This window comes from Phyllostomus hastatus, unplaced genomic scaffold, assembly GCF_019186645.2.
Source record: "Phyllostomus hastatus isolate PE091 unplaced genomic scaffold, TTU_PhHast_1.1 phas_scaffold_317, whole genome shotgun sequence".
Lineage (NCBI taxonomy): Eukaryota > Metazoa > Chordata > Mammalia > Chiroptera > Phyllostomidae > Phyllostomus > Phyllostomus hastatus.
In genome coordinates, this window is record NW_025334023.1 from 5273220 (window position 1) to 5300111 (window position 26892).

General features: G+C 57.4%; 1 protein-coding gene across 4 annotated transcripts in view; it reads left to right on the plus strand.

The window, feature by feature from the left end:
- MYO7A (myosin VIIA) overlaps positions 1–26892 on the plus strand; it is an 82068-nt gene continuing 55176 nt past the window's right edge. For 2 of the 4 annotated variants that reach the window (XM_045817955.1, XM_045817957.1), the window contains exons 1-4: positions 1–207; positions 2104–2167; positions 15484–15597; positions 19708–19860. In XM_045817955.1, coding sequence (XP_045673911.1) covers positions 2150–2167; positions 15484–15597; positions 19708–19860 — 285 coding nt within the window. In that variant the 5' untranslated portion in view covers positions 1–207; positions 2104–2149. Of the gene's footprint in view, positions 208–2103; positions 2168–8530; positions 8573–10184; positions 10239–15483; positions 15598–19707; positions 19861–26892 lie in introns of those variants that run through there. The other 2 variants (XM_045817958.1, XM_045817956.1) reach the window with 2 other exon arrangements.

The following is a 26892-nucleotide window of genomic DNA, read 5'->3' on the forward strand; positions in this document are numbered from 1 at the left end:
AAGAGAGAGACCAAGAGGGAGAAAGAGTCACACAGTGAAAAGCCGAAAGACCCAGAGAGGACCATCCCCGCCAAGAGCAAGCTTTGGAGCAAGACTGAAGTGTCTGCAGATTGTCCCAGACCCTTGACCCCAGCTTCCTGAGCCCTCCAGGCAGGTGGCAGCTGCACCCAGGCTGGTGGGCCACTGGGAGTGGCAGCTGGGACCCAGGTAAGCGTGGGCTGCCCCTGTCCTGGGCGCTGGGAGAAGGGTTTGCTGGACTTCGGGGGCTGTTGTGGGCTTGGACCACCCTGGAGCCCCTGCCACCACAGCCATTTGCTCCTGATCTGGGCCTCCTGCCACCTTTGGGGGGCTCAACCCCGGCAGCCACCAAATGAAACTCTCCTGATCCTGGAAAGATGGGGGTTTGCACCCTGGGGGAGAGAAGAGCCAAGGGGCGTGGTGTTCCTTGGGTTGTCCCTGCCCCGGGCTGGGGTCGGGGGCAGCTGTGCTGGGGGCGGCCGAGAGAGGGAGTCCTTCTGGCCCTCCTCCAACACTTTCTCTCTTTATCTCTGGTCTCAGACCAGTCACTTCCCTCCTCTGAGCCTCAGAGTTCTCCTCTGTGAAATGGGAACACGAGGCGCCAGTGGCCAGGCCGCCATGGGGCACAGTGAGGCCGGGGTGGCCCCGAGATGTACGAGCAGGTCTGTGTTTCCTGTTCTCAATTCGTAAAGCAATGAACTTGAATACGGACCATTCCTTTCTTTAGGAAAAAAAAACCATCAGTCTCACAGTTTTTCCTTAGGGGTGGCCCTTACATTCCATGCCCTTGCCCAGGGCCCTGAATCTGAATGGAAGGCCTGGCTCTGCCCCCTGGCTCCCGCGGCTCACACCGGCGCTGGACGCCAGCCCGGTGGCCAGGCTTCCTCTCCAGACAGCGCGCCCGTGGCCCTCGTCGAATCCCCTTCCCTGCCAGACAGCCGGGCCTGGTGCAGGTCCCCCGAGGACTGTGCCCGCTGTGTCACAGAGCTCCAGGGCAGGGGTCAGGGCTCGGGTGTCAGGCAGTGTCATGGGCAGAGGATCAAATGCCCCGGTGCCTCTGAATGGGCCTCGTGAAAAATTGATGCCCATCCCGGGGGCAGGTGGGGGGCTGGAGGGCCTCGCGCTAGGGCTTGTGGGCTCGGCCGCCTGCAGACGCCACGCTCAGTCCCACAAGTCCTTCTGGGGTCACCTCCAGGCCTGGCTCCGGGCTGTGTGAGTTGGGAGCAGAAGCCCACTCCCTGCTCTGGATTAGCTCCCTGACTTTGGGGTCAGAGGTAGGAGTGCACCCCGACCAGACATAATGCATATAGTCAGGGCTGGATAGAGGGGAATATCAGGAAGCTTGGCAGCCTTGGGGTGGTCAGGGAAGGCTTCCTAGAGGAGGCACCATCTGAACTGAGCACCGGTGGAGATTTACTAGCCACAGTCAGGTGGAGGAGCCAGTGTATGCAAAGGCCAGGAGGTATGAAGAGGGCTGGCCCTTTGCAGGAACAGTGAGTGCCGGGATGGTTCAAGTGCAGGGCTGGGGGAGGAAGGGAGCAGTGGGAGGGAAGACGAAGCCATCAGTAGGAGTCGCCTGGCACTGGGCCTCAATGCCAGACTGGGGGTGTAGACCCTCCTTCCTGATGGCAGTGGGTGCTCGGGAAGGGCATAGGCAGGCTCAGCCAGTGACCCTCCCCCTGGGCCAGGTTGTCCCGGTCACCCACATTCCCTCTGAGCTGGGAGACCAAGATCAAGCCCTCGTGTTGGACTTGTCCTGTCCTGCTGTGTGACCTTAGGCAAGTCTTGCTCCCTCTCTGGGCTGTGGCTCATAAGCCCAGATAAGGGGGTAGACTTGGAGCCCTTTGGAATCTCTGAATAACAATGACCCAGAGATGAGCTCAGGTGCCCTGGGCAACAGGGCTGATGATGGTGGCCAAGGCTCAGGTCACACAGGCTGGGCTGCAACCAGAGGGAGAGAAGCCAGGGAGGGTTCCCAGAGGCAGGGGAGACTGTGGCTTTGGGAGTAGCCCCGGGGACCCCTGCCAGGTGCAGGCCTGCCAGGGCTGGTCTGCTCAGGGGCTCGCTGTGGTCTCTCCCCTGCAGAACCGTGTCTGACCAGGCAGGTGGCAGGAGCATCTGACAAAGGACAATGGTGATTCTTCAGCAAGTGAGTGCTCTCTGCGCCCTTCACCTTTCTGTGCCAGAAAGAACCCTGTTGGGTGGCTCATCTTACCCCATCCCATATCCTCTCACCCCTATGCCTAACTGTGGAACGCCCTCCCCAATCCTTTCTTTCAGAAAACTCCTATTTATGCTTCAAAACCCAGCTGTGAAACTCCCTGACTGTCCCAGACCCAGTCTAGAACTACTTGCTCTGATGTGTCTGTTAGCACACCTCTTTGCCACTGCACTCACCCCACTGGGTAGAAGTCGTTTATTTGCCTTTGTCTCTGAATCCCCAGGCATTCCAGACAGTGGAACAGAGTGTGCAAGGGCCCAAATGTGGGGAAGCCCTTGGGGAAAGAGAAGAGGAACTTGGCAAGTTTACTGATGCCAGACTAGGAAGGGCCTTGAACCTGAGTGGGGAACAGTGAACTGAGGGTGCCATGGCCTGAGCTGGAGCCTCCTGGGGTAACACGGGGGGAAGCAGAGGCACTGTCTCCGGCCGAGTCCTCCAGCCCTGCTTCCCTCCCGGGGCTACAGCAGTCCCTGACCCTTAGCCCTTCCCCGTGATCGGCCTGAGGCTCTCATGAGCTCCTGGTCCCCTGAGCCAGGAATGTGGGCCCCGAGCCAGGTGGGCTGGCACCAGGCCCTAGGGGGGTGGGGGTGTGTCCCCGGGAACAATCAGAGGCCAATGGGCAGTGTGTCCTGAGGCTGTGGGTTTCTGTGTGAGAAGGCGGCCATCAGGGCAGAACCCGGGGACCGGAGAAGACCCTCTCTGAAGCCCCCTGGTCCTGTGGCCTGAGTCTATTCAAAGGCCTCTCAGGGACAGCCAGGACCATCAGGAGAAGACACGTCACTGTCACTGAGCATGTGCTGTGTGCCAGGGCCGGAGCTGCATGCAGGCAGGGCTGGGGGGCATGTGCAGCCCGCCGGAGGGACACCTTGGGCCACCCACAGCCCTCCGTGGATGTGTGCCCTTGGGGTCCTCTGAGGCAGACCTCTGGCTGACTGTCCCCTCTGACCACTGGCCCACCTCACCCCTGCGGGCAGCCTGTGCCGGAAGCAGGTGTGGGCAGGGGAATGCCAGCTTTGCCCACCCCTCCCAGAGAAAGCACATTTCTGTTATTTCTTTGGTCCTGGAAACGGCCCCAACTCTGAGCCGCCGACCAGCTACACGGAGCCACAGGCAGAACCCGCACTGCTGGGCTTGTCTTGGGCAGATTTCAGGCTATTTCTTCAGCCTTCCTGAGCCTCAGTTTCCTCATTCAAGCAAGGATAAAACCCTCCTTTTCTGGTATGATTGGTGTGAAAAAAAATGTCAGGAGGGATTCTATCCATTGCAACTTTTTCCACCTGCCTCCTGGGGCTGCCCCTCCTCCCCTCCTGCCCCGGGGTGCTCTGTCTCCCCTCTTCCTGGCTGCTTTCCCTTCGGGCCCCACTGTGGTCACTGCTCCCTTTCGGAGCCTTCCCTGCTCTGCTCCTGGTAGTCTGGTCACTCTTGCCCTGCTTACCTGGGGCCCCCTGGTCCGCCGGAAGTGGGGGACAGCCTTTGCCCCGCTCCCCAGTCTTCTGAGTCCCCGCACCAGCCCACTCAGAGATGGAGCGCTGTGCTGCATGAGTGGGTGGTTGTCACTACACCCTCACTGGGCCCGAGGGGCCAGGGCGGACCATAGCTCCTACTTTAAAGGGACGTTGAGAATGAGAGGGTGCTCAGCCCGGTGCTGGACCCAGTCCCCGGAGGGCCAGCCGCCATGGCAACGACTACTAATAAAATCATACGAGCGGTGTTCCTGTGTGGGAGAATTCTCCAGTCCTCTCTCTCACTCTTTATTTGTATAAAAATCTCAGGAAACCTCGGAGGATGTGATGGTTCTTTCCCAAGTGAAGAGTGTCCCCACATGGGACTTATCAATGACAGAGATTCAACCCTCCCTCCCTCCCTCTCTCCCTCCTGCCCAACCTCTCTGAGCCCCCATGGGGTACTGGGCCCAGGAAACACTTTCACAAAGATGGACTAAGAATCCAAAACATGAACATTTTTTTCATTTGTTGAGTTCTAATTCTTCAAAGGTCGCACCCACATTGGTCCGCAGGCACTCTCCTACTCTGTGGTGCCGCAGGGCTATGAGGTAGGGATCCTGGTGGTCTGTTGCAGGTGAAGAAGCTGAAGCCCAGGTCAAGTGCACAGGCTGGAGGCCATGACAGTGAGGGGCAGCACTCGGGGAGGAGAGACCTGGAGAGGAGGCTGCTGCGCAGGCCCAGGGTGTGGCATGGGGGCAGGCGCTGGGAGGAGGTCAGACCGCCCCGGCCAGGGGGCACTTGCAGAGCATGGGCCCTTTCCTAGGGACCCCGCGGCCGTCTGGGCAGACCCACGGTGCTGACAGCTTCAGCAGGGGGGTGGGGGCGCCTGGAGAGTCCTGTCGTGTCAGGACCTACCTACTCCAGCCAAGTTCTCCCCCGCCCACCCAGCAAAGTGGTGCTGAGCCCCTTCTCCATACCAGACTGGGCACAGAGGATGCACAGATAAATGGATTGCTCCCCTTCCTGGGGGGAGGGGTCCCAGACTAAAGTGAGAAGAGAGTCAGAAACAGAGCAAGGCGCCCCTGAGTGGAGCTGTGATAGGAGGTGTCCCCGGGGGGGTGGCATGGGGTGGGAGGGGGCCTGGGTATTGGGGAGGCTTCCACCCTGCGGGGGTGGTAGTGGGGTGTCAGGGAGGCTCTGAGGCTCCTACGGCAGTCCCTCACACACTGAGGGGGAACTGAGGTCTCAGGAGGAGGGGCTGGCCCCAGGCTGCAAGAGGCTAGCTGGTCTTGCAAGAGCTCGGAGATCCGAGGTGCACTTGAGCCCCTTCTTTAAGGAGCTCAGGGAGGTTGCTGAGCTTCAGTGTGCTGTGATCTGGGCTCCGTGGTGGGGCCGGGAAAGGACTGGATGTACTGTGCCCGGATTCCTGCACAAAGGGGATTTTGAAGATAAGTTTGTGGGCTGTTGAGAACAGCTGGATGGACCCTTTTATTAAAGTATTGTATAACGTTCTTTGTCTCTTGTGACAGTTTTTAACTTACAGTACACTTTGCCTGATAGCAGTATAACCATCCCAGATCTTCTTAAGTTATTATTTGCACAGAATATATTTTTTTCTATCTTTTCACTTTCAACCCATTTTATCTTTGTATCTAAAGTGAATCTCTCATAAAGAGCATATAAATGGATTTTTTAAAAAAAAACCCTATTTTGCTAACCTCTACCTTTTAATTGGAGACTTTAATTCATTTCTGTTTAAAGATGTACGTCTGCCATTGTGCTGTTTTTAATGGTGTGTCTTTCCCCTCAGTTCTTCTGCATCTCCTTGTGTGTGGCTGGTTTCCCTCCCGCGTCCTGTTCTGAGTCCCTTCTCATCTCCCCTTCTGTGTGTGTGTGCATACGCATGTTTCCGGTGATTACCCTGGTGTTTGCACTGACATTTTACAGTTACACTAGTCTAGTGGGGCTTAATGCCAATTTAGCTTCAAAAATGCGGCTCCTGTACAGCTCCATCCCTCACTTTGTTGTTACTTTTAGAACTTGCATCTTCACACACTGTGTGCCCATTAACACAGATTTGTAAGTGTTGTTTTGTGCACTTGTCCTTTAAATCATATAGAAAAAAAGGGGAAAAGGAGGGGCGAACAGCAGTTACAAACCCAAAACTAATAATAATCTGGATGAAAATGACCTATGTGGCTACCATTACCAAGCTTCTATATTTCGCGTAGGCCCGTGAGTCACTGTCTCGGGCCCTTTGATTTTAGTCGGCTACTTCTAGCATTTCTTGGAAGGCAAGTCAACAAAGGGAGAACTCCCACAGCTTTTGTTTGTCTGGAAATGTCTTAGTTTCTCTTTCATACTTGAAGGATAGTTTTGCCAGATGTAGAACTCTTGTTTGACAGTTTTCTTCTTTCACCACGTTAAATACACCCGTCACCCCGCTGCCTGCCGCCTGCCGCCTTCACAGCTGCTGACGAGAAGCTGGCTAGTGAGCATACTGCAGGCCCTTTGCACAGACAAGCCGCTCCTCGCTCACCGCCTGCAGGATTCTCTCTTTGTCTTTTGGCGGTTTGATTTTGTCTGTATAGACTCATATCTGTCATCAGGCTCAGGGGAGGTTTGGGCCAGTATTTCTTCAAGTACTCTTTCTGCCCCCGTCTCTTTTCAGGGCCCCCACTTACACATGTCGGTCTGTTTGGTGGTGCCCCACAGGTGTTTTGGTCTCTGCCCATGTTTCTTAATTATTTTTTCCTTTCTGCTCCTCAGCCTGGATAATCTCAACGAACCTCTCTTCAAGTCTGCTGATTCTTCCCGTTGTCCCTTTGCGTATGCGGTTGAACCCCTGTAGTGAATTATTTCATATTAGTTAATGTGCTTTCCAACTCTAGAATTTCTACTTGGTCCCCTTTTAAGATTTCTGCATCTTTACTGATATTCTCTTCCAGGTGAGACATTGTTTGACTTTCCTTGAGTTCTCTGAGCATATTTAAGACAGTCGATTAAAGTCTTTGTTTATTAAGTCCAGGGTCTGGGCTTCCTCAGGGGAAGTGCCTGTTAATTTCCCCTTTTCCTGTGAATGGGCCATACGTTGGTGTTTCTGTGCAGGCCTCGTCACATTTTGTTGTAAACTGGACATCTTTAATATTACAATGTGGCAGTTCTGGACGTCAGCCTCTCCCCTCTCCCTGGGGTTTGTTGTTGCTGCTCGTTGTGAGCTGTAATTTCATTTAGTGACTTTTCTAAACTATTTTGTGTGAAGACTGTGTTTTTGCTTTGTGTGTGGTCACCACAGTCTCCAACACACCTGGGACCAAAACACAACACACGAAAACCCTTGGTCTTTGCAGACGGGCTTTCCGTGTGGGCGGGGGCGCACCTGCACAGCCCAGCCAGCTCCGCCTTAGCCCTCACCTCCCATCTGCATGGAACCTGAAGGTCAGTTGGAGGGGAGCGCTTAGGATCTTCTTGGGCTTTTTCTGAACATTTGTCCATCCCTGGGCATGTACACGGTCTTTCAGATTCCTCGATATATGCAGGAGATTTTCAAAGCTGTTATTCCCTGAAGTATTTCATTCCCTGCTTTTCTTCCAAGCTTTCTAGAATATCTGCTATTTTTTTACCCTGGAGGCCATGGCTAGTTCATTGGCGTTTGGATATTTTTGACCAATGCTCCCCATAGTGGTTTGTCTGCCCTGGGAGACTCCCAGTTAGGGAAATAAAGGCAAGCCCTTCGCACTGTCCCTTTAAAAACCAGGGATGCCGGCTGCCCTGTGCAAGGTTGCCACCAGGGTGTCGGTGGGTGGGGGGTGGGCAGGTTACAACACCGCACAACTCTGCTGCCAGGTTTCAGCCGCCTTCCTCTTCACGGAATGCTCATCTGGTCACTGTAAGCTTTTGCATGTTTTCTAGAGTTCCAGTAAAGTTGATTCTGATCCTTTCGGCCATGTTTTTTGGTGTTTCTGTAAAGGGATAGGTTCTGGGGGTTCCCTGCTGTGTCATCTTCACTGACACTACTTGCTCATGACAGTTGGCACAGTCATTGTCTGAGCACTTTTGTCCCAGCTCACTGTATATCCTGGGGTAGGTCCCTGCACCTCTTCCGAGCTCTGGCGTCCCCATCTGTGAAGTGGGCGGCCAGAGTTGGACTGGAGGGTGGTGTGGAGGGGGGAGGGCAGGACCTCGGGTCTGTCTGTGTGAGGTGCCAAGGGAACACAGAAAGGAAGGTAGTGGGGAGGGGAGTGTGGTGACCAGGGGCACGTGACTCAGTGGAGCCTTGTGGCCAGGCGGGGGCAGGAAGAGGAGTGCGGGTGAAGCATTCCCGGCAGAAGGCCTAGCGTGAGCAAGTGTGGGAAGCCCTGTTCTGGGCATCAGGGTAGCAGGAGATGAGCCTGGACTTGCAGTGACCCCCGGGCCTCAGAGAGGGTCTGGGGTGATGCCAGGGCGGGTCACAGGGGCATTAGACGTGCCTCCCAGACCTGGTACACAGGCTGCCCCAGGGAAGGGGCCTCTTTGCAGACTTCTGCTCACGGTGTGGGGGGTTGTGGGGCTGAGCTGCAGGCCTGGGTCTGGCAGGCGCCAGGCTCGCAGCATTCTACTGGGTCTCTGCCGGGGGTCTTCTCTCCACCCACCAGACCTGCTTGTACCGTCGCTTCCCTCTTCCTTCTCCTTCTCCGTGCTTTGCTGTTCCCTCTTCTGAATGCCCTGCCCCTCGTGTCTGCTTTAAAAATTACAGTATCCAGTTGCCACCTCCTAGCATGACTGGCTCAGTTAATAATAACCGACATTCACACAGCACGTTTGTTCCAAGGGGCACCCATCTTAGTTACTCACACTGAGCTGTTTAACCCCATCGTTCCACAGCGGAGGAGACAAAGGCACGTTGAAGGTGAGCAACTTGCTCAAGGTCACACAGCTTGTGAATGACCTAACCTGGACTGAACCTAAGCCATCTGTCTCCAGAGTCCAGCTTTTTAGTGACCATGCTATCCTCTCTCTCCAAGGCCGACCTGCCCCTTATCTGGTGGTGCCTTTCTTGTCTGTGCCTGGTCTGCCTACCCATTCACCCTGGGCTGGGAGCTCTGAGGACAGTGTCCCCTGAGCTTTCGTCTGAGCCTGTGAAGACTGGTTAGATGGACAGATGGAAGGGTGCCTGGAAGCCCACCACCAGCACCTGCCGGTGTCTGAGGGTCTGACTCCTATTCCCGTGGACTCCCAGACTGTGGGTGCAAGGGGACGTGTGTTCTGGCCTTGACCGTGAGCGTGGGTGGGGATCACTGCAGTCAGTCCAGCTGTGCTGGGCAGCACAGCACTGTGTCCCCGGGGCTGGGACGAGTGTTTGCGGTGGAAGCAAGTCTGGGTCCAGTAGGGCAGCTCTGAGTTTGCAGGAGGCATCGCTCTCTCCTTCCTGGCCATGCCCCCCCATGCCCTGCCCTGGTTGGCTTGTTTGCGGCGGGAGCAGTTGGGCTTCTGGAATCCCAGACAATGTCAGGGACAAAGTTGGGGACAAAAGGCGAGAAACAGGGAGGAAAGAAGGGAGGAAGCTACAGATAAGTAGGGAGAGAGGAGAAGGTGAGGTGGATGGCAAGTCATAAGGCCTGGGCATGCCACACCGTGTGTGTGGGCCTGCAGCCACTGTGGCCCACAACCTGGCACAGGCCAGAGCCCGGCTCCAGTCCTGTGTGGCTGCCAGGACACAGGAGCCCAGCTTGGTACCCACTGTGGTATGAAGTCGGAACCATCAGGGGTTGCTTGCTGTACTCAGGAACCAGGGGGCCCCTCTGCCCCAGGCCTCAGTGCCTCCTCTTCAGGCTGCACATCAGCGACTGGCTGGCCTCCGAGGCTGGGTAGGGACCAGAGGCAGACTCTCCACTCCCCAAAACCCCCATCCCCCAGCAGCCCCACGTTTTTCATCTGCCCTCACTCTCCCAGAGGCATCCAGTAAGCTAGAAGGACCTTCGTGGCACCTTCCCTTTAGTCTTAGAAATTCACGAAGTTCATTGTGTTCTACCGCAGAACATCCCACGTTTCTTTTCATAGAAAACATACTGATTTTCTCCAGTCAGTCAAGGCGAGGTTCCAGGTGCCTCATTCACGCTGAGGCCCACAGCGGTTGCCACCTGCTGCAGGCCCGGTGAATCCGCTGGGAGTCCTGGACGATGCTGGGGTGTTGGGGGTCCCACCAAGATGGGAGGGGGCCGGGGCGCCGCGGGCTCCCCCTCCCTGTTCCGGGGCCGCGGGCGTCACCTAAGCCGCCGTTGCCATGGGCCCGCGGCAGATGGCCCGGTTTAGGGTTCCCCGAGGGCGGCGGCGCGCACAGGATTAGGTGAATTAGGGAGCTCCAGCTGAGCCGCCACCGCCACCGCCGCCTCCAGACCCTCCGCGCCATGGAGCCCCCCGCCCATGCCGAGGACACCGCTGACCCCAATGACGCTGCTGACCCCGCGGACGCCGCGGATGCCGCGGACCCCGACCAGGCGCGCGCCAAGCAGCCCGGCAAGTGGGCGCTGGTGCGCAGCCTGAACCAGGCGTTGAAGGCTTACGCGCTCATGCCGGTGAGGCCCGGCCGGGAGCGGGAGGTGCGCCCCGGGGACTTCGCCCGGGCCTCAGTTTCTCTGCCTGTCAGGCGCCGGAAGGATCATGGGGTCGCGAAGCCTCAGGGTGCACTCAGACGGGGGGGGGCGGGGGGGCTGTGGGATGGGGGACTTGTGGTGGTGCGTTTGGTCCCTGATTCAAGCGTGAATTGGCCCGGCTGCCCCTCCCTGGGCGAGCTTGTGCATTTACACAGGGAGGGTGGGCAGGGGCCCAGAGGGGGTTTCCCTGCCTTCACCCGGGTCCAGAGCAGGGAGCCATCCAGGTGCCCCAGGGACCTCGGTAGACGTTTGTGGACTGGCTGGCCCACTGAGTCTCCTCTATCACCCAAGGTTAGCAACTGGACACTTCCGTCGCACAGGCACCCGGGCAAGTGGATCGGCTCACCTTTCCCGCCTGTGGAAAAGGGGCTAATCAGACGAATGTCCTAGAGTGATTATGGGGAGGCCAGCAAGTCCGGAAACAGACTCCGTTTCATCCCACGGACAGGAACTGAGCTCCAGGCCCTGCCCCCAAGGGCGGAAGAGGCCTAAAGGGCTGAGGTCCTTGATGGGAGACTGGGCTCTTGCCTGGGCAGGAAGGGGGGGGGGCATTCAGGACGACGGCACTTGCACGGCCCCCTGTCTCCACAGGCACTGCCTTCTTCCATTTTAAGGCTGGTGAACGCGGAGGCCCAGGGAGCCGGGAAGACTTACCCAGTCAGTCACGCAGTGTTAGTGGCAGAACGGGGGCCTGAGCCCAGATCTCTTAACTACGCGCTTACTGAGGCCGTTGGCCTGCTTCCCTGAGTGGCCCCACCAGGGTCTCGGTGTACCCTTGAGAACGTTTAGACAGACCCATTCTAGGATATCGCTTCTGGGGCTGCGAGACCCTTGGCTCCAGCCACTTAAGAGAGAGCAGAGAAGCTGGGACTTGTGCAAGTCACACAGCCACACTAGGCATGTGTCACGCCACAAACGGGGTTGCTGATTCAAGGAGAGGTCCCTCGTGGGGCGCCCCTCCTGATGGGTGGTAGGAGTGGGGACATGGGGATGGCAGTTTAGAGGGGTCAGCCTGGGGTCCAGTGTCCCTTTCCTCTCATCCTTCTTCCTGCCCCTCAAAAAAGCTTCATATTCTTTTACACCTTCCTTCCTGCACTCCTTCCCTCACCCAACCAGCGACTCCTGGCACACGCTGCTTTGGGTTCGGGCTCTGCAGATGCTCGTAGCTTCGTCGGCCACCGATTTGATGAGTGGTGGCGGCCAAGTTCCTTTCTCCCTTTGGGCCCGTTTCATCGCCTGTAAAATGAAGACCTGTACAAGCCGGCTGCATTCTGATGCTCCAAAGACTTTCCCTGGGGCCACGGGAGCTTTCCCCCTGAGGGGTCCTCAGGCCCCGGGGTTCCCCCTGAAGCCTCTGCCATTTTAGCCTCTTTCCTCAAGTTCTGACCTGGAGCAGAGCCAGTTACTTCACCGCCGTCCTGGCATCAGTCTTTGGTTAGGAGAGTTCTAGTCGCTTCTGTTTGCTGTGTGACTCTGAGATCCTGGCTCAGCCTCTCCCAGCCTCCATTTCCTGCTGACATGAGGTCTTTTGTTTTGGTTACTTTTTGTTCCCTGAGTGGGACGCACTCCCTGTGTGCCAGACTCTGAGCGGGGTTGGGGGATACCGGTGACTCACAGACAGTGACCTTGCCCTCTAGCTCCCCTCAGCCCAGCTGCCAGCTTGCCTTTGGGGCCCAGGAGCCATCTGTGAGCAGAGACCCTGTCCATGCTCCCCATTCTGCTCACAGAGCTGGGCTCGCAGCTGGGCCCAGGGCATGCTGGGAAAAACACCGGATTTGGAGTTTGTCAGCCTTGGCTTCGTGTCTGGCTTACCATGAAATGGCTGTGTGAACTTGGGCACTGTTTCTTGACCTCCTTGAGATGAGTGGAGATAGAATCTTCTGCTTAAGGGTTATCATGAGGTTTAACGAAATAGTTAATTACAGGGAAGCACAGAGCTCACTACCTGGACCGCTGTGGGGACGGACTGTGAGGTGGCCCAGAGCAGTGTCCCGGTGCCACGCCTGCCACAGCTGGCCTCCAGGAGCCAGCCAGCCTTTCTCTCACCCCCACACACACACACACACACTGCACACTCTCCTCTCTCTCATGCAGACTCTGCCCCTCCCCCCACGCTCGCTCTTATGAGGCCTGTCCAGAAAGTATCCAGCCAGGTGCTATGAAAAATAGGCATTTATTGACGAAGCTACAAGAAACATTGTACATAGGACAACGATGCCTCAGTCTTTCAAAGTAGTCACCTTGGGACCTCACACAGTTCTCTCAATCACCATCAGCTGCCTCATCATATCTTCTTGTATCTCATCAATAGTCTGAAATTTCTTCCCTTTCAAAGGTGATTTTAATTATGGGAAAATCCAGAAGCTGCAGGGTGCCAAATCTGGGCTGTAGGGGGCCTGAGTCACCTGGGTGGTTTGATGTTTCGAAAAAACACTCTGCATGAGACGTGATGCATTTGCAGGTGCGTTGTCGTGATGAAGCTGCCATTGTCCAGCTGCCCGTAGCTGCAGCTTCTGAATCATCCTGATAGTTCCCGTGGAGGAATGTTCAAGCTTAGTGCAAAGCTTGATGCAGATTTGCTGCTCTACTCACTCAGTCATTTTGAATGTGATAGCCACACAGTACACATGCTCACTCAATGGTGTCTACCGCCCCCACTCACTAGTACAGTGCAGTCATCATTGTTCATGCATGTGCATTCCAGTCCACTCTCTTTGGCTACCAGGTTACATCGATGTCGTGCAAACTGTTCTCATTGTATTAACAATGGCTGGACTTTTTCTGGACAGACCTCATACACACTCTCACACACACTCTCAAATATATGCTCATTCTCCCTCTCCCTCCCTCTCTCTCTCTCTCTCTCTCTCTCTCTCAGAGACAGTTTCCGATTTCCTGTGTTTGACCGTGGGGAGTCACAGGTGAAAGTCTCAGACCCAGCTCGTCCTCAGAGGGCTGTGAGCTAGTGGAGAATGGACTCAGATGGTGAGGACCCAGCGTGGAGCTGGCTGTGCCTGGGGATACCTTCCTTCTCCACAGAGCAGCCAGGGCGAAGTTTTGAAAATCATTCTATTCTCCTGCTTACAACCTCCCTATGGCTTCTTGTCATCCTTAAAGGTCCAGCTCCTGTCCATGGTTTTAAGGACCTGTGTGACCTGGTGCCTGCCCACATTCCCCTCACCTGGCTCCAGCTTGGGGCTGCCATTACCGCTGCGGGCACTCTGCCGGTTCACAGCTCTGCCTGGAACAGGACCGGCCCACAGCTGGCTCTCCGCAAATATGTGCTGAATGAATGAATAAACTCTCAGCATTTGGGAAGGAGGAGGAGGGAGGGAGGGAGGTGGGGAGGTGTCAGGGAGAGTTGCTGTTTGTTCTGGGTCTGGACAGACAAGGGCCGTCCACTCTCTGGAAAGGTGGGGTGAGGGCAGGTGGAGAAGAACAGGCGAAGCAGGGGCGTGCCAGGCGGCCCGAGGACTGGCGCTCGGCGTGGGTGAGGAGGGCCGCAGGAAGTGCAGCTCGGGCTTGGGGCCAAAGCAGTCTTGAGGATTATGAGTTCTCTCTTTCCAGAGGCTCTCCAATCAGTCTCACTTTTCCTGAGAAACAGCGTGGGTTTGCAGGAAGCCTGTCTCTGCCACACACCTCCCGTGAAACGAAGACCCACAGGGACAGCTGTGGCTGAAAGTAGTTGAATCCGATGGGGTAGGAGGGGGCTGAAGCGGTGACGGGTTGACCCTGGGACTCACGGAGCCCACCCTCACTGAGACACGTGGAAACCGAGGCTCCAAGGGGTCAGTGACTGGTCCGGAGCCAAGCCGGTCCTGCAGCCCAGTCTCCTGACTCCCGGCCCAGAGCCGTTTCGGCGGGGCCACTCCCGTGGGCTTATTTCACTGTGAATCAGTTGTGTCAGCTCTTAGGTTTCCAACTGCTGTTCGATAGTAAATTATATTTTATTAGGACGTTTACATTATCTTACCCTCCTGTGGAATTTTGGAACCGCCAAAAAGAATGTTCTTGTTATGATTAGAATAAAATCCCAACTTTTACCTGCTGGCCCACGAGAGCCTCCGCGTCCTGGGTCGCGCTGGCCTCCGTGACTGACTGACTGCCCTCCTCAGGGCCTGGCACCACGGCCTCCGCGCCGTTCCTCCCACCTCAGGGCCGTTGTACGACGGTCTCCTCTGCCCAGATTTCCACCCTTGTCCTTTCCGGCCTGGCTGCGGCTCGCCCTCAGGTCTCAGCTCGGGGATTTCCTCCACAGGGCGGCTTCCCTGGCTCCTGCCTCTACTGTGGGCCACTCGGCCACTCACCACCATCCACGCGGCCCTGTGACAGACTCGCTCAGCTGGTTGCTTTCTATGTCCTCCCAAACAGAGGGCGGACTCGGCGGACTCCGAGGTCGCCGCGCAATCCCCAGCATTTAGATCAGTCAGGGCCCTGTACGCAGTAGGTGCTCAACACGTGTTTGCCGAATGCATCATCGCTGACAGTGGTTGTTCTAAGTCCATTCCTCTGACGCTGGGTTTCGCATTCAGCTTCCGTGTGCCCTTGCGGAGTGTGCAGTGGGAGCCGGGCCCTGTGCCAGATGCCGCAGGGGACACACGCGGGACACCCTGCACCCAGGGCCAGGGCTCTGCCCACAAGCCAGGAGACGGTGCAACTGGACTTGTGTCACAGGGCCCGTGCAGAGCAGTGTCCCTGTGAGGAACCCGTAACTACGACTATGAGACTCAACCCCGGAGGTGACGGAGGCTGTTTGGGTGTCCTGTGGGGACACCCCTTTAGGACAGAGGAGAAATGGTTTGGGTGCCTCGGTGTTTCCACCTGCAGCTCAGTGGGTCCGCCGCCCACGTGTGAGGCGAGAGCCTCGGGCAGGTGAGAGCCAGGCTCCGAACAGGCCTGGGTTTGAAGCTGCCCAGTTGAGCCTCTGCTTACTCATCGGTCAAATCGGACAGTGACGGCCACCACAGGGGAGGGGCTGGGGACATTGTGTAAATCCCAGCCTGGGGCTGGGCACCAGATGGCTCCCAGCAAGGGTGACCACCCTCTCCTTCCCTCTTGGGGGTTGTCACAAAAGCCCCGGTGGTGGTGGTGGGGCACCATGGTGCGTGGAGGGGGTGCCCGAGCCTCACCCCCGCTCAGCTGGCCCGGGACTGTCTCTCCCCTGCAGGGAGACTATGTCTGGATGGACCTGAGGTCCGGGCAGGAGTTTGACGTGCCCATCGGGGCGGTGGTGAAGCTGTGCGACTCTGGACAGATCCAGGTGGTGGACGATGAAGGCAATGTGAGTAGTCCCCGTCTCCCCTACCTCTGCCCCGGGGAGGGCACAGACCAACAGTGACCTGAGGTGGGGGCCAGACAGTGACCACCCCCAGGGGGTGGAGGTAGTGCCTGTGCCCTCACGCCCCCCTGGAGTCTTCCCCCGCCCTGGGGCAGAGGGCGCTTCCCCTTCTGGCCCAGGCCACCTGTTCCATGCCTGCAGGCGTAGCCCATTCCGCCCAGTATTGGAGGCGTGTGTCAGTGCGGGCGTGTGTGCAAGTGCGGTGAGGCGGGGGTGGCACCGGGCGCCGGGCAGGGAGCTCTTCAGGCACCAGCGTGCTTTAGGGTCAGACAGAACAGAGTCAGGTCCCGCCCCGACCCTTACTAGCTACGCAAGCTTTGCCAAGTCTCTGCCCCTCCTGAGCCTCAGTTTCTCTTCTGTAAAATGGGGGTAATGGGGCCCATCTCACAGGCCGGTGACCCGCCAGTGAGGTCACACATGGAAAACTCCTCGATAAATGAGGGTCAGTCTGAAAGTGCCCTCAGTCTCGCTCTGCTGGGCTACGGCATCACGGGAATTCATTGTCCACCCTGACGCTGCCCTGGGAGTCAGCCTGGCAGGTGAACCCTTTATCTCCGGGGGCCCTGAAGGAAGGGGGATGGGATGTGTGGGCTGGTAGGGAGTGAAGCTGGGGCTTTGGGGAGGGAGGGAAAGGGCCAGAAAAGGTGGGTGGCCTGGGCGAGGGCCCAGAGGGGACGCCTGGGGCTTCTGGGTATGTGCGCCTGGGCGTGGAGACACGTGGACTTGATTGATGTAGAGAACAGGGTTGCAGGTCAGCAGGGACGTGAGGGACCAGGGGGACGCAGCTCCCCCACAGTTCGGGTTGTGCTCCACGTGCGCTCAGTGCTGGGGACACACAGCTGACACCGGGTCCTTGTCTTAGCTCCCTGGTCTGCTGGCGGAGGGAGAGGGTACAGCGGCCCGGAACAGAGGGCTCTGCTGGGACAGGGGAGGGCTCGGGACCCTGGGGGCCTGGGGGTGGACCTGGAGGCTCAGCGGCATCATCGTTGTCCCTGCAGCCCCTGGGACGCCCTGTCAGGGCCGCACAGCCCTTTGGCCCAGCCCTGGCTTTGGGCCCTGCACAAGCGTCTGTGACAGGCAGGGAGCACAGCCACCGTTACCCCTGAGGGAAACTGAGGGGCAGAGAGGATCACACAGCTGGTGAGCGATGGTGAGGGCCGGGCCAGGGACCTCCGGCCTCTGTGTGTTTGTTTCTTCCCCTAGTATCTCAGAGGCAGCTTGGGGGCTCAGGCTCTGCGGACCACATTTTTGTCCCCTGAGCCTGCAGTGTCACTCTGGAGCCTCCAGTTCAAGGCTTCTCTAGGAAGCCACCCCCCCACCCCCGCAGAGGCTGCGGATGCAGAAGGGGGGCTGGCAGCACAGACAGGCCCTCCAACGCGCCCGCAGCCTCCGGGGCGGGGCCCAGGGGCTCTCCCTGCAGGCTTGAGTTTCACCTGGGTCGTGTTGCATGTCAGATGGTGTCCCGTAACTGTGTCACCGGATCTCAGAGGTCCCCTCCCACCTGCCCCCATGAAGGCCCTGAGCGTGGGGGCTGCAGAACAGGGAGGGCCCGGAGCAGGTTTGGGAGGCTGGGTTTGCCTCAGCGGACTTGGGTGCGGGGGCTCCCAGCTTCCTCTGTCACGAGGCTTTCTCAGTCTCACGCCCTCCTCACCCCTCCAGGTTGTCTCTTTCATTCCTCTGTCTTCGAGAAGACTTTTTCACCTTGAGGGTGAGGACCAGGCCACTCCCATCTGGTTCTGCAGAGCTCCACAAAGGGTCTGCCGGGAGCATGTTCTCCATAAAGACTTACTGAGCGAACGCATGAAAGGCTTTGGTTCCCTTTCATGGGAAAGGTCAGCGTGCTCTCTGGCACCCTAACACCCTGCCGTTGCCGGGCTGTTCCCACTGCCAGATGTGCCCCTCCTTCCCTTCCTCTGCAGAGCTGTGGCCCCTGGCCCTCCGAGCTCAGTGCAGGCCAGCTCTTCTCCCAATGTGTCCTGGGTCCCTGGAATTAGCCGTGTTCTCTGCCCCTCCCTCTCCCCACTCTCTCTGGTAGTCCCGAAAGGCCAGGCCTGGGTCTCTGCCCTGGTCACACTCCGGCTGGTGTGGTAGGTGCCTGTGGACACCGATCTGAGAGGTGCTGACGTCAGCTGGGAGGCAGGCCTTCCACACAGGAAAGCTGGGGGCGGGGGGGCGGGGGGTGGCAAGGGTGGCTCAGCTCTGCCATTTCACTGGCGAGCCACCGTGCCTCCCGAGTGGGACTCCCTACTGTAAAACAGCGCCAGCAATTCTGTTACGAGGAATAATGATACCTAGCACTGGCTGAGCAGTGACCAGGCAGTGGTGGTGTTTGGACCTAGCAGGAGTAAAACAAATGTTGTCGGCCTTCATTGTATCAATTATTCTTCTCACCATCCCCAAGAAGAAAGGACAATTATTCTAACTCCCATTTCATAGAGGAGGTCGTGGAGGCTCAGGCAGCAGTGACATGCACGGGTGACAGGGTCGCACAGTGGCTGAGCCGCCTCTTAACTCTGTGCTGAACTGTTGGGGGGAGGAGCTGCAGGCCGAGAGGTGGGGTCCAGTGGGGAGGGCTGACAGCCTGCCCCGGAGTCCCCTGGAGTCCCCTCCCTTGAGGCCTCACTGGGGCCTAGGGCCCAGGCAGTGAGCAGGGACCAGGCAGAGGGAATTTTCCAACTGGATCAGCTTTTATCAAGAAATACGGTGTCTGGGCGAGAGGAATGTTCCACTCGGGATTGGAAACGGTGGTCTGGATCAGGGTGGGGGCTTGAGGGTGGCAAGGAGGGCACTTTAGAGGGTTGAGTGGGTAGGAGTGGGTGACCGGTTGGATTGGGGGTGAGGTGGGGTGGGCGCTGATGCCCAGATTCCTGCTAGCGCCTATCTGCTAGGGTTTGTTGTCCCAGACTGGGCTGGGGGAGAGTCAGGTGTGAGTCCTGTCATGCGCATTGTACCTGCTCAGCAAGTCTGAGGGCTTGAGCTGGCAGGCACTGGAGGGGTCCTCTTCATGCCCTTTGCGGAAGGGTTCCTCCAGCCCTGAGGCTCCCAAGGTTCTGGCTTTTGGGAAGAGGGAGGGGCATGTGGGGGCTTGCCTCGGGCTGTGGCCACACCCCAGAGGCCAGGTCAGACTTTCACTTTCCTGGAAGGCTTGTGAGGAGAAAAGTTGGAGACTACTTGGGGTGGGGTGCGGGCCGGGGGTGGGGGTGGTGAGGAGCAGTGTGCTTCCAGCCTTGGGAGGGAGGAAACTAGGGCTTTGCAAGTTCCTTGAAAGAGCCAATGCTATAGGCCAGATGCTCCACCGTGCGCCACCCCATGGCAGCAGGGAATATTGCAGGGAAGAGGAGGGGAGTCAGGACAAGTTCTGTCCAGTTTCCACTTCAGCTCAGTCCTGAAAGTTCCCCTTCTCCACGTATGCAATCAGCTAGCCATGTGCAACCTATCCTGAGTGGGTCCGCTTCTCCCCGTCTCCACCACTCCTGCCCTCCTCCACCAGCCTCAGAGCCTTTGCTGTTGCTGTTCCCCGGACCTGGAGTTTCCTCTCCCAGGTCTTAACCGTCACCTCCTCAGAGAGGTGGTCCCTGACCACACTGTCTAAAGTAGCTCTCCAGTGATTCTTCATCCCATGAGCCTGTTGCTTTATATCTGAAATAACTTTTTGTGCATTTTTTTTTGTTTTTTACTGGAGCCTAGATCTGAAGTCAACACTATCTCCAAGTATTACACTGTCCATTCCATTCTGTAAAGTACCTGGGGGACTCTAATCCCCTTATCACAACCAGAAGGTGGGGCTGAGCCCCCTGGCCTGCCTACCTCTTCAGTCTGTACAGAGAGTCCCTACGAGGAGGAGGAGAGGCCCAAGGGGGTTGGGGGTGGGCAGTGCCATCCTCATAGACTCAAACCTGTTGGTGCTGAGAGTGTTTGGCTGTGGAAGAGGACAAGACCCTCACCAGGGTTGCAGAGACAGGGGCTCCCTTCCTCCCAGGGCCTTCTCCCCAGCAGAGCGCAGCCCGGGATTCTGGAGAGCAGCCTGACGTCAGCCTCTGTACCTCCCTGCAGGAACACTGGATCTCCCCGCAGAAGGCCACGCACATCAAGCCCATGCACCCCACGTCGGTCCACGGCGTGGAGGACATGATCCGTCTGGGGGACCTCAACGAGGCCGGCATCCTGCGCAACCTGCTCATCCGCTACCGGGACCACCTCATCTATGTGAGTGCCCCCAGCCCGCCCGCCCACAGCCCTGCTGGTGTTGCCTAGGGCCCAGCCTCCTGAGACTGTGAGGTCTGCTGCTGGCCACCGGGGCCAGGGACTCATCTGCCTGTGTCCCTCCGTCTGGGTCATCCTCTGTTTTGGACCATAGTCTGTGTGGTCTGTGGGTGGGGAGAGAGGCAGTTTGTACCACAGTTTCTTTTTTTAATTGTATTTTACTGATTATGCTATTACAATTGTCCCCATCGTTCCCCCTTGGCTTTGTTCCACCCAGCACCCCCCACTCCCTCAGACAGTTCCCCCACCATTGTTCATGTCCATGGTCATGTGTATAAGTTCTTTGGCTACTCCATTTCCCATACTATACATCCCCATGGCTATTCTACAACTACTTATTTGTACTTCTTAATCCCTTCACCTCTTCACCTATTTCTCTATACCCCACTCCCATCTGGTAACCATCAAAACACTCTCTATATCCATGATTCCATCTCTGTTTTTCTTGTTTGCTTAGTTTGTTTTTTAGATTCAATTGTTGATAGATATGTATTTATTGCCATTTTATTGTTCATCATTTTGATCTTCTTTTTCTTCTATAAGTCCCTTTAACATTTCATATAGCTCTGGCTGGTATGGTTCAGTGGATTGAGTGCAGCCTGTGAACCAAGGGATGATCGGTTCAATTCCCAGTCAGGGCACACGCCTGGGTTGTGGGCCAGGTCCCCAGTAGGGGGTGTGCAATTGACAGCTACACATTGATGTTTCTCTCTCTCTCTCTCTCTTCCTTACCCTCTCTCTAAAAATAAATAAAATCTTTAAAAATATCATTTCATACACTAATAATGGTTTAGTGATGATGAACTCCTTTAGTTTTTTTCTTGTCTGGGAAGCTCTTTATTTGTCTTCAATTCTAAGTGATAACTTTGCTAGGTAGAGCAATTTTGGCTGTAGGTCCCTGCTGTTCATGACTTTGAATATTTCTTGCCAATCCCTACTAGCTTGCAAAGTTTCTTTTGAGAAATCAGCTGATAGTCTTATGAGAACTCCCCTGGAGGTAACTAACTGATTTTTTCTTGTTGCTTTTAAGATTCTCTCTTTATCTTTATCTTTCCCATTTTAATTATGATGTGTCTTGGAGTGGGCCTCTTTGCATCCATCTAGTTTGGGACTCTCTGTGCTTCCTGGACTTGCATGTCTATTTCCTTTATCACATTAGGGATCTTGTCTTTCATTATTTTTTCAAATAGGTTTCCAATTCCTTGCTCTTTCTCTTCTCCTTCTGGCACCCTTATGATGTGAATGTTGGAGTGCTTGAAGTTGTCCCAGAGGCTGCTTACACTATCCTCGTTTTTTGGATTTTTTTCCCTCTTGTTCTGATTGGTTGTTTTTTTGTTTCCTTATATTTCAAATCATTGATTTGTTTTTCAGCTTCATTCACTCTACTGTTGTTTCCCTATAAATTGTTCTTTATTTCAATTAGTGTATCCTTCAATTTCTGACTGGATGTTTTTTATGCTGCTGAGGTCCTCACTAAGTTCCTCAAGCATCCTTATACCCAGTGTTTTGAACTCTGCATCTGATAGATAGCCATGTTTACCTGTGCCACCATCTTGACCGGAAGTCTCATACCACAGGTTCTCGTTCCTCCACAGGTGTTGAAACTACTGGGCAGAGTTGGAGAGAGGCTCAGTGTTTACCCAGAGACAGGGAACTTCTGCCCCCCTGGGTTTGCTGTGGGGTCAGGGCCTGCCTGTTACTGATTCCTCGAGATCAAGAGAAGATGGGTTGGGAGTCCATACGTAAGGAAGCAGATGGAGGAAGGAACATGCTTCTTGACCATCCCCCAAGACTCCATGGTGCCGCCAGTCGTACACACACCCCTCACTCCTCTGCTTTAAAACTGAGGAGGACAAATGCAGATAGTCTTCTCAGCCCGGACTGAGCTGACCCCAAGAGGTGGGCTCAGAGACCATCAGAGCAAGAAGGGCCCACAGGGACCATGTAGTCCAGAGAGTCTCACTCTTTCTGGCCCAGGAACCCTTCATGCTCTTAGAAATTATTGAGGAGCCCGAAAAGCATTTATGTGAGTGGCATCTTGTGCTATTTTCCATATTATAAATGAAAACTAAAACCTTTAATAATCTATTAATTCATTTAAAAATAGCCATAAAAACCCATTACAGGATAACATTCTTATGAAAAAGAACTATATTTGCCAAAATTTTTAAAAATAGTGAGAAGAGTGACGTTGTTCTACAGTATTTCCAAGTACCCTGAATGTCTGGCTGTAATAGAAGACAGTTGGAGTCTCGCATCTGCTCCGCACCCCGTCTGCGGTGCTGTTGTTCTGATCGAAGTGTGTGAAGAAAGCCTGGCCTCACTACATGTGGTGGAAGGGGAAAGGCCTTGCCGTCTTCCTGGAAGGGAAGCGCTTTGGACCACGCTCAGAACTGCTAGTCCAGTCGTCCTGTTACACAGACAGGAAAACTGAGACTCCACAAAGTTTTGCCAGGGCCACAGCTGCGCGCTCGGGTCACTGTGTGGCTCTGACCCAGCCCCTCCCTCAAGCAGCTCAGGGGTGAAGGGAACTGTGGACGCGCAACAGCCAGGAGAGAGCACAAGGAGCCCTGAAGGGGGCCCCAGGCCCCGGGCAGGCTGGTGTGGCGGGCACACTCAGGGGGATGTGGGTGATCACCGCCTGAGAGAAGGGCAGGGAAGGTTCCGAGGGCCTGGAGGAGTGAGGTGTCACTCTCAGCTCTGGGACAGTGGTGGGGCCCCTGGAAGTGGGTGAGGCTGACTGGTAGAGATGCATCCAGGAGAGGGCACTGCATGAGCAGAAGGCTGGAGGCAGGACCATGCCAGGTGAGCGAGCAGCACAGTCAGGTCGTCAGGACCAGGAAGGGGAGCTGGGGAGACGGGGCTGGAAGGGTCTGAGGGAGCCCAGGGGCTGTCTCTGAGGAATCATAGCCGGGAGCTCTGGGAGCCAGGGGTCCCCTGCTCAGAAGCCTGGGCATTGCGGCCCCTCAGGTGCTGGGGAGCCCTCTGCCGCCCTCCCCACTCTGGGTCCCTCTGTAACTTCCAGCTCCCAGGGAGAGCCTGTGTCTGCGCTTCTGACATCGCCCATTGCTCAGCAAGCTGCTTTCACAAGAAGCCACTTGTACTGACAAATCCTCTGAATGGGGGCGGGCGCATGGTGGCACCTCCAGCCAGGAGCAGTGTGGCTCAGCCAACCCATTGGGGCTAGAACTTAAGCCAAGGCCAGACGTACCCCAAGAGGACCCACTGCTGTGCACCCCAGTTTTCGGTGGACCCGTCCTTGCTCCTCTCCCTGGACGGCAGGTGGACACAGGAGGGTTGTGGAGCCCTCCGCGGCCACTCACTCAGGCCGGGTGGAGGCTGCCCTGGGTGAGCAGGGAGCCGCCCACCTGCCCACCAGGAAGGCCACGGCCAGGGCTGATTTCCCGACGCCCTCGGTGCGGAGGCGGAGGGCCCCTTTGCAGGGGGGAGCTGAGTGAGGTGGGAGTTGTCTGCACCGGGGACCCTGCAGACACTGTCTGAGAATCACTCAGAGGCATGTAGCTGGTCATTTTACGTGTAGTTTGGTGAGTTTGCAGGCAAACTGGCTCCTCGAGGGGCAGGGGGTTGGTTAGTGGACAGAATCCAGGAACAAAGGCAGCAATGGGATCTGTGAGAGTGAGGGGTGGAAACTTGGGATGGTCTGGGATCTGTGAGTCTCGTTCGTGACATTTTGGGGGTAGATGGATTAGCTGGCAGATGATGGGGAAATCAGCCTGGGCATCGTGTCCTTGAGTAGGCTGACTAGGGGGTCAAAGGAAAGAATTCCAGAGGTTTATACACGCTCCAGGAAATCCCGAGGTGTGCACCATTTGCCTCCTTAGAAGTGTCACTGGAAACCTTTCCGACCACTTTCTGGGTGGGGGAGAGGAGGCAGGGAGGGCCAGGGTGGAGCCGGGAGGAGGCGTCTGCATTGCTGTTACAGGGCTCTGGTCGGAAAGCCAGGCTGCGGCTCCCAGGAGGTGCTCAGCCCCGACCACCCATGGGCCTGAGGTTCTGGGTGTCTGTTGGTCTGGGGGCTCATGCTCAGGAATCGCAGTGTTCAAGGAGGCTTCCTTGACTTGCTGATCCACAGCTCTGTGACCGGGATGGTGCAGGATTAGAGCAGGGCTTTAAAGGAGCAGCTGGGCCATCGTCCCACTCGGAAACCATACCTGTCCCTAACCATGGCAACCCCCGGGCACTTCATGGCTTGGGTTACCCTGGGCACCCAGGATTTCCTCAGATTACCATGTCACTCACAGCCATGGGCGGGGCGGACACTCTGTCCCTAACTGTCTGCCCCGGCTCGCCTGCTCCAGCTGGCCCGCCTCCAGGAGCCTGAGGAACAGACAGTACCCCAGGGCCACTCTCAGCCTCAGGCCCGAAAAACAGGAGAGGGCCCCCCCAGCACACATAGCAATCTCTCACAGGGTGGTCCCAGAGGCCAGGGCTGTCCTGGGGCTCGGCAGGGAACTGGTGGCAGGGTTGATAGGGACCCACGACTTCCTGATGTTGAATGGAGAGGTCTGGGAGGCCCGGGTCCACGTCTTGCCATGTGGCCTTTGGGGGCTGGCTCTCTGCCACTCTCTGCTCACAGCCTTCCCTCTGGCAAATGAGGAGACCTCTTGGGTGGACAGTGACCCTGGGAGGGGGTGTGTGTCCCAGGATGTGTGTTTTGGTTTCCATGGTTTGCTAAGGTAGAGCCTGTGGGTTGGCACACCTGAGGGCTTCCTGGAGGAGGTGGAGCTTGAGATAAAGTGGATTCCTGCCACATCTCCTAGGGTGTGTTTCTGGCCCCAGAGAGGCCTCTTGAAACCCTCCTGGGGACTTGAAGGGCCCTAGGGACCTTGCGTGCTGTGTTCCTGGCTTGGGAGCAGTCTCTGTCTGTCCTCGGCCCAGCCCGTGGCCTCACAGGGCAGGTTTTATTACTGGAGACCTGAGCAAGGGACCTGTGCTGGGTGGGTGGGGATTCACTGTCTGTTAACTGTGGACTCTTGGACAGACGGGGCCCGAGGGCTCAGGAAGCAGTGCTGAGCGGCTGAGGGGATGTATGGGCACTGAGGCCCAGAGACGGGCAGGTGGGCCTGGGCCCCAGCCAGCAGTGGCCAAACCTCTTGCTTCTCCCGCTGCCAGCTCCACAGTCCCCCAAGTGCATCTGGTGCTTGGCTGGGGGATGGGCATGCTGACAGACAGAGCTGGGCTGGCGCGAAGGAGAAGGAGGTGCCGAGGGAGGGGTCCCAGGTCCTGTCCTGCCTGGGCAAGGACACTGATGGCATTGTCGGCTGCGCTGGGAGGCTGAGGAGGAGTAGGCAGGGGAGGGAAAGGAGCCCCACTCTGCACAGAGTGGACATCGGGTGGGGACGCCCAGGGGCACGGCACGAGAGGCCTGGTGTTCGGGACTGCCCTCTGGACTGTGGACGTAGTAGAGAGGCCAGGGAGCCCTGGTGGGACACGAGGGCCCAGCCTCAGCCCCGGGAAGCCTTCTCCTGGGTCTCAGCATGCCCTCGGCCCTCTCTGGCACGGCCCCTCTCCTGCTCCTGGTCACGGAGCTTGCTCTCGGGCCACCTCTGTTTGGCTCGGACGCCCCTCCCCGCTGACTGGTTCATTAGGTCTGAAATACAGCTCTGCCTCCAGCCTCAGCGGCTGCTGTGCATCCCCACACGGCTGGCTGCCAGGGTGACCCTTCCCAGCAGACCTCCCAAATGTCACGCCCTTCCATGCCTCTGTGCTTGATTCCCAGTGAGAGACCTCAGCTCCCCCTCTCCCACACCCCTACCTCGAGGAACCTACCGGCCCCTCTGAGCCCCCACAGCCCTGGGCTTTCCCTCCCAGGCCCCAGCGTCTGGCTGTCAGCTTCCCTGTGTGTCTCAGGTTCTTGAGTGACTGTGTGAAGCCAGCTCATGCCCTGTGGCGGCCGTGGGCCAGGCGGGCGAGCATCGCATTGTCAAGGGGGTACGAAGAGAAAGGAAGGTGGCGCTTGTGGACAGCCACTCTGGGCCAGGGGAAGTGATGCTCTTTGGTCTCTACAGCAGGCTGGGAGGTGGGTGTTAACCACCCCCTCTACAGACGAGCAGTCTGAGGCTTAGAGACTCAGGTGCTCTGTCAAAGGGATGTTCCTTGCGGTCACTCCCCCACCCAGAGACCAGAGTCTAGCTGGTTCCCACAGCTTGACAGGGCCGAGCAGCAGGGGCAGGGGGCAGGCAGGGTGTCCTGGGGCTAGAGGTGGGCGGGTCCTGCTCTGACAACTGGGCCCCACCCTGGGCTGGTGCAGGGGTGTTGGTGGAGAGGGACCTGTCTCCCTGTTCCCCACCGACCTGTGTCTCCTGCTCCTCACGGCCCCACCTCAGACCGGCTGTGGCGGCCGGGCGAGCGCGGCACAGAGTGGCGCAGAGCGGACCAGCTCTCCACGTGCGTGCGCTCGGCCTGGCCGCCCCCTCCAGCCTCACCCCCTCCCACCCCGTCCCTTCCCACTTGGGCTCTTGCGCACGGTCAGTTGGTTGGCACAGTGAGGCTCAGCTGCTTCTGGCATGGGCTGCTTGGAGGACAGCCAGGGAGGAAGAGGAGAGTCCTCTGGGTCCCAGGGAAGGGTGGTGGCTGGTGAGGGCTCCTGGCCTGGGGTGGGCAGAACCAGGGCCAGAGTCTGACTGCCAGGTGCCCCCCAGGGCTGCTGGCTCCGGGCTGGGCGTGTTCCCCGGTGCGGGCAGCAGGGCCTCCCCTGGGTGGCCACCGCAGGCGGAGGCTGCTGGGGCCTGGCTGTGGCTCTGGCGGCGGGGGGGCAGGGGGGGCACTGAACCCGAGTGGGGAGGGGGTGGACGGGCTGTCACCTCCCCTGTGAGCTCTCGTCTTCCTTCAGCCTGTCCGGGCCCAGATGTCGCACACCCATCACCCATCGCAGGCTGGGCCTGCCTTTTTCAGGTTGGGGTGGGGAGGGACAGGAGGCGGGAGAAGCAACCACCGAGTGCCTCACCGTGCCCG